The sequence below is a fragment of the Colletotrichum fioriniae genome (genome assembly GCF_027942845.1).
Source record: "Colletotrichum fioriniae strain IMI 355084 chromosome Unknown scaffold_2, whole genome shotgun sequence".
NCBI classification, from domain to species: Eukaryota; Fungi; Ascomycota; class Sordariomycetes; order Glomerellales; family Glomerellaceae; genus Colletotrichum; species Colletotrichum fioriniae.
This window is the reverse complement of record NW_027076838.1, coordinates 2,991,129-2,997,128: the sequence shown is the minus strand read 5'-3', so window position 1 is coordinate 2,997,128 and position 6,000 is coordinate 2,991,129. Positions and strand designations below refer to the sequence as shown.

The window sequence follows — 6,000 nt, the reverse complement described above, 5'->3', positions numbered from 1 at the left end:
ATCGAAGTCGAACCGGCGGGGTAGTTATCGATCGAGGCGACGTATATGATGCTCAGTTGTGGCTCATTGATGAAGAGGCTGAACGACAGAGTCGGAGTGGATCGATTGCGGTCGGAACAATTGCGCGATGGACGAGGACGCAGATGTCGGAGGTGTGTAGGTGTGTCGTCGGCGCACGCGGCTGCGAAAAGGGTTGCGAGGTGAGGTCCGGGGGGGTTCGTTGGAAGGCTGACGATGGAGTCCCGTCAGGTTAGCAGTAGCTGGCTCGAGGCGAGTGCTAAGGAGCCGACTGGGCAGTGCTGCGGTGCTGTGCGATGCGAGCTCGGTGGACTGAGCCGTGGCTGGAGAATGAGGTGGGCGCTGGAGCACTGGAGTGAAGGCCAGACACTGGCTGGCGTGGACGAGAAGTGGAGACGGGCCCTTTCCATTCAGGTTCTCTTGCGACTTGCCTGTGACGTGCCCGCCAGTGGGAGCTCGGAGAATCGAGCTGCCTGGAGGCGGGATTATGTAAGACTTCATTATGTAAGGCACCACTAGTCGAACAGAGCGATAAGATAAGGAGTGAACAACGTCTGAGTGATTGAGGTGGGCTGGGACAGCTCTGAGGGTGTTGAAAATGCAGTGAATCATTGCGGCTCTACCTAACCTACTTTCGGTGGCGGACGGACTTCCCAGGACGAGCTGTGTGGCTATGTCTCCCCGTAGTGTGCCTCTCTATTCATCACATTGCAGTTTTCGCACATCTCACTCCAGTCGCACACTCATAGCTGAAAGCACCTATTCCGCAAGCAAAGTAATCTCACCCAAAGCTGACGCGATAAGACAAACGAGCTTCAATCATGTATCTATGGCTGTACTCTCGTTCTTGCTCAGGCCCAACAAGGCATGCTTCTCCCATTGCAAGATAGCGGAAACCCTTCCCACTTAAGCATTAGGTCTACTCTGACTCTGGATCATGGAAGCAAGATCGACCAGGATCTCGAACCACAAACGTTTGGTACGTTGGGCGCGTTGGTAGCAAAAGTTCTGTCTTGGACCAAGCAAGGGTCGCGGCACAGGCCAGAGTTCCGGCCAGCGCCCCCCGCCTTGGCTGCATCTTGCTGTGGATTCAGTTCGTTTTTCGCCTCTCAACAGAACACAACCAACCTTGACCACTTGACGATCACAAGGGTCAGAAGCAACGACAGCATCGCCAACGAACAACGGTCCCTCTCCAAAAATCAGTTCATTCATTCGTTCGAGATTCCCTCAGTAGCTGATTCGTACACTGTCACATGCTTGTGCAACGTACCCATACATTCAGGATGCCGCTGCACCAACTCCCATCTTCACCCACCTCAGATAATTCCATGCCGTGTGCTTACTCCGTATCCATGTGCCATTGCTGCATCATGCAGGATATGTGTGTTCGTGAACCCCTTACTCCAACAAAAGCCAGCCAAATCCAGATAGTACTCCGCATACTCTCCATATTTGCTCCATCCCCGCAATCAGTGGGCTCGTGTCCATACTCACCCGATTTCCCGAGTGGGAAGGCCGAGAACGCAGCCCATACTATCCCACGACCAATGCCTCCTAACGGTCTCAAGCTGTGAGGGACACAGCCGTAGCAGGCAGCCCGCAATCCGTCTGTAGATACTCAACAAGCCCCGTATCAATTGACGCTGAAAATGCAGCAAACAGCAGCGTCGCCGTCGTTCCGGGCGCAGGGAGATGTCGTATCCTCGGCACAATCTCCAGCTTCTCAATCCCCTCGACTTTGGCCAACTCGGCGACCCACTCCATGCTATCGTGCTTGATGAGCGCCAACAACCTCAGATCCGAGACGCTCAGCACCTGCGGCCCCTCCCACGCCGCCGTCGGTCTTCCGCCCTCCACGACGATACGCAGCCTAGGTATCATCTTGTCCAGCCGGCGGAGGTAGGCGCACATGGTCGCCCAGTCCAGCCGGTCACTCTCACTATTGCAGTGCATCACAGGCCCATCCTTACGGATGGTAAGCTCCTGGATAGCACAGCGAGACGACGGCGTCAGGTCTTTGAGGAAGGGCACCACAGCCTCTACGTCGCTGCCGAAATCGAAGCCATGGGGGCGGCCGTAGAGGAGGTGACTCGTCTCGCGGTGAATGCGGCGGTTGACAGCCATGATTTCGGGGTGCATTATTGACTTGGGGCTAGCCGGGTGGTGATGTGCGTACGTCGTCAAAAAACATTGCCTGTGAAAAGACCTCTCGATGATGCGGTATGATGTGCGGCGGTAGGTGCTCAGGGCGCCGGTGTGTAGCTGATGCATTGCCTTATTACGGACGGCGAGTCTTCTTTCGCCAGCATCGTCGAGGAGGTATTCGTAAATCATGATGCGGATTTCGGCGGGGATCCGCATCAAGGGGGATTGCTCCTCGTCCATGATGGAATCGTGGGGTTACGAGGTGTGGGAACTTGGGGTCAAAATCTGGGGTCGGAACTCGGGTGGGTTGGACGGGGACGCTTCTCGGATGGATGGAACTGGTGTCTGGAGGTTTGAACACAGCACAGCAACGATGGAAGAAGATGCGGAAGAGTGACAGAGTCGGAATAAGAGAGAAAAGAGGCGGAATTGGAAAGTAGCAAAGGCAGAAAGAGGGTCATCAGCTGGTCTTATGGCATCGTGTAAGGTACGGCAAGTGCCCCTGCGAAGGTGGAAGGTGAGCGTGACTTCCTTTGACATGTCTTTCCGAATTGGTACACCCACGCGTTCCGAGAAGCAGCCAAGGAGAGGGGTCCATCAAGGTGCCTTCCTAGTGACTGAACTGCCCAAGTGGTCCTTTCCCCGAGTCGGAAACATCCCATCGGCCAATGACTCTTTCCCTTTCTTTTGATGAGCAGAACTTCGTTGCTGTTGCAGTTTGCAGTGTGAACATCCAACCGCTGTGCCGCATGCACACGCGGAGTCCCGACCTTTGGCCGTCAAGGTGCCCCCCCCCCCTTGCTGGGGTCCTTGGGGAAGGTGTGGATCTCCCCGACCTCATCTCACCTTACCAATGGAACTCACCTCACCTCACCCTTGCTTGGGCAGTCAGATTCCCCCGTTGGATGGTGTGTGTGGCAGGTATTTTCACCCTGCACAACGGAGACTCACCAGCAGGCCAACGACTGCTTAAGCCAGCCGAACCAACGTGAATGCACCTTGTACAGTGAGCCATGCAACCTGTAGCAAATGATATGCAATGCTCCACTGGTTGCTTACCGGCTGACTCTTCACGAGGATGATAAGCAATCCTTCTTCACTAGTGCCATTCACCTTATGGGTCGTCTTGAATTGTACTTATCTAGTCCCAAACCAACGCTGTCCGCAAACCAATGCCTCGGCCCTTGTTTCGGACCAGCGCTCACGGCTCCGCGGGTCATCTCGGGGTTCCACAATTTTAGAATGGCGGGGGCCACCGGGACACCTCCGCTTTCAGGGTCCGATACCCGCCGGCTGCCTTTCATTTAGCACCACAGCTTTACACCCATGATTATATCTGTAATCTTTTGATAATGGATCTTCCTCACAACGGCAAGTTCGGCGCCGTTTTCTGCCTAGCGATTGACTACATGCTTGCCGGGATCGCTTTCCAGGCCAAGTCCGAACTTCTAGCCCCCTGGGGCACCAAAGTATTTCACAATGTGAAATTCCAAGGACTCCCGATGAATAGTATTCTCGTGGAGAGACTGAGAGCTTGATTGCTTGCGTTTCCTGCTAGGTAATGAACCCGACTGTTTTCAAGACCGATAGCCCTAGACACAGTCTGCTAGGTAGAATCGGCTATTCTTCAACTTTCTGGGCTTCATCGAGATCTCAAATGTGTATTGACGGCGGACGATGCCGATGGACTTTTCTGTCCGTATCTTGCCATCCGACCCACCTTAGTCCAACGGTGACCATATTGAAACGCGATTTCCGTTCACGACTCACCTGATATGTCTGATTACCCGGCATCTTTGGCAGCCTATGCATACTATGGCCGCTCGCCTTTCTAGACGAAAATTTCACACCAACTTACTGCCTTGGCTTTTTTAGTTATTCAGTAAGAAAAAAGAAAAGTAAAACACGAAGTTTACATTACGGCTCAAGCATACCACAACACCCTAAGTGAATGCAAAGATAATGTGACGTATCCTCATTTTAGAATATTAATACTTAATTGGGCAGAAAGGCAGCCATACTGTGATGAAACCTAATGGATTAAATACGGAAGTGATGCTCGAGCAAGTTGGTATCATTCAAACTCTCAATCAACAACACTCATCATACAAAAGCATGTCCTCTCAAAACGAATACCTCACAAAGCCTTGTCCAAGGTACCCTTCTTCACAAAGTCCTTTGTCGCAAACTCCCTCTCACCACCAGTAGTAATGTTCTTATTCTTGGCCATGCCCTGCGAGTCGCCAGCCGCGGTATCAACAGCAGAGTTGAACTTTCCACGAATCACTTCTCCCATGCCCTACAACCCAGTCATCAGTATCGTGAATCCGCTACATTCTCCCATCTTACCAGGAAGACATAGACGCCGGGAACTACTCACATGTCCTTGTGCAAAGGCACCCTTGATTTGCTGTCCGATGCCGCCGCTACGCGTCGTCGGCGCATCACCGCCACCGACCGTGCTTGTAGCGGCTCTAGAGGTCGCATGCGCTGCTGGAACCTCGCCGGCTGTCGTAGTGTGGGAGGTTGCTGTGTTGATATTGGGGTTCTCGTAGGTGTTCGCGGTGCCGGCGGTCTCGGCGTTGAGAGGTACGGGATTCGTGTGTGTGGCCATGGTGATAGTTGCGTTAAAGCTTTTGGAAGAGTTTAATTACTTATGGTCGATTAATAAGCCGAATCCTTCGAGTATGCTTTAATGCGTCAATTGGAAGATGAAGTATAAGTTCATGATACTACCTTCAGAATTTAAATACAAAAGAGAAGTTGGTCGTTAGCTTCCTTGAACCTGGTCTTGTGATGCGCCAAGGGGGTGACGTCACGATAGCGCAAAGTTGGCTCGTGGTTCTTGTTGATCTGTGGACCTTCGGATCCGGGTTGCCGCATGGATTTATGTCAGCCTCAATACGTCTCATTATTCCCAGAAAGCTTACTTTCGTCTAGCTAAGAATATCTCTTGAAGCAAAGTTGATGGTACCGGTATATTGGAACAATCAGACGTTATGACACATCAATGCAATTAAACTGCATATTTCCAAATATCCTCCAAAAAAGCAGTGTATTTCTGTAGAGTTAACAGATAAGTTGGTGTTACCACAAAAGAAAACGCCTGACTGGGTGGTTCCATGAGGAAACATCGTCTATGCAAAGAAAGCGTATTACCCAACCTGCTGGTGTGTAATCCCCTCGACAGAAGAAAAGTTCGAATATGTTCCAATGTGCCCACTCATCCCACCCTCGTTTTCTCGTTCCCTTGCCCAGGACATAGGTGACAGGAAGCCTATCAACTCCAGCCTCACCACGCACCAAAGACGAATATCATACCAACAAAAGACCAAACCCACCTAGACACCTCAAGCCTCTCTCAGCACCGTAATACCCCTCCCGCCGCCCCCAACCACCCCCACCGTTCCCCCAGCCCCAAGCGGCACTGATTTGGCACTCCCCGTTGAAATTAATGGTATCCGTCCTTCCAATGGGCGAACAGAGAGACGACGTCTCGCCAGTCTGTTCACTGTTCTCGGTGCACGAGGTGACGTCGCTCCACGTTCCGTTGAGGCAGTACTGGAATGAGTCCGACAGACAGTTGTACTGGCCCTCGGACCCTTCGCAGGAGGTATCGGCCGCAATGGCGAGGTACGAGAGGTCTTCTAAGACGGTTGCGTCTCTTGATTGTTTGTTGGGGGCTTGGCCTTGGACTGGGGATGGTGTCGCAGAAGTCAGATCGACGAAGAGGGCTAGGAGGAAGAAGAGGAGGAGGAGGGTCGAGAGGACGCTTTGGCGTTTGCATGGTTGGAGGCGTGGAAACATTGTGAGAGAGAGAGAGAGAGAGAGAGA

At 52.5% G+C, this 6,000-nt stretch overlaps 2 protein-coding genes across 2 annotated transcripts; both read right to left on the bottom strand.

The window, feature by feature from the left end:
* Window positions 1-1,584: 1,584 nt before the first annotated feature.
* On the bottom strand, window positions 1,585-2,145 carry N0V96_002621 (uncharacterized protein; the record flags this gene model as incomplete). The annotated part of the gene is made up of 1 exon (XM_053187341.2): window positions 1,585-2,145. The coding sequence occupies one exon, from the start codon at window positions 2,143-2,145 to the stop codon at window positions 1,585-1,587; it is 561 nt and encodes a 186-aa protein (XP_053054845.2).
* A 2,158-nt stretch (window positions 2,146-4,303) lies between these two features.
* On the bottom strand, window positions 4,304-4,780 carry N0V96_002620 (uncharacterized protein; the record flags this gene model as incomplete). Its single annotated transcript, XM_053187342.1, has 2 exons — window positions 4,304-4,465; window positions 4,547-4,780. 2 exons carry the CDS (start codon window positions 4,778-4,780, stop codon window positions 4,304-4,306), a joined length of 396 nt encoding a protein of 131 aa, XP_053054846.1.
* Window positions 4,781-6,000: the final 1,220 nt, after the last annotated feature.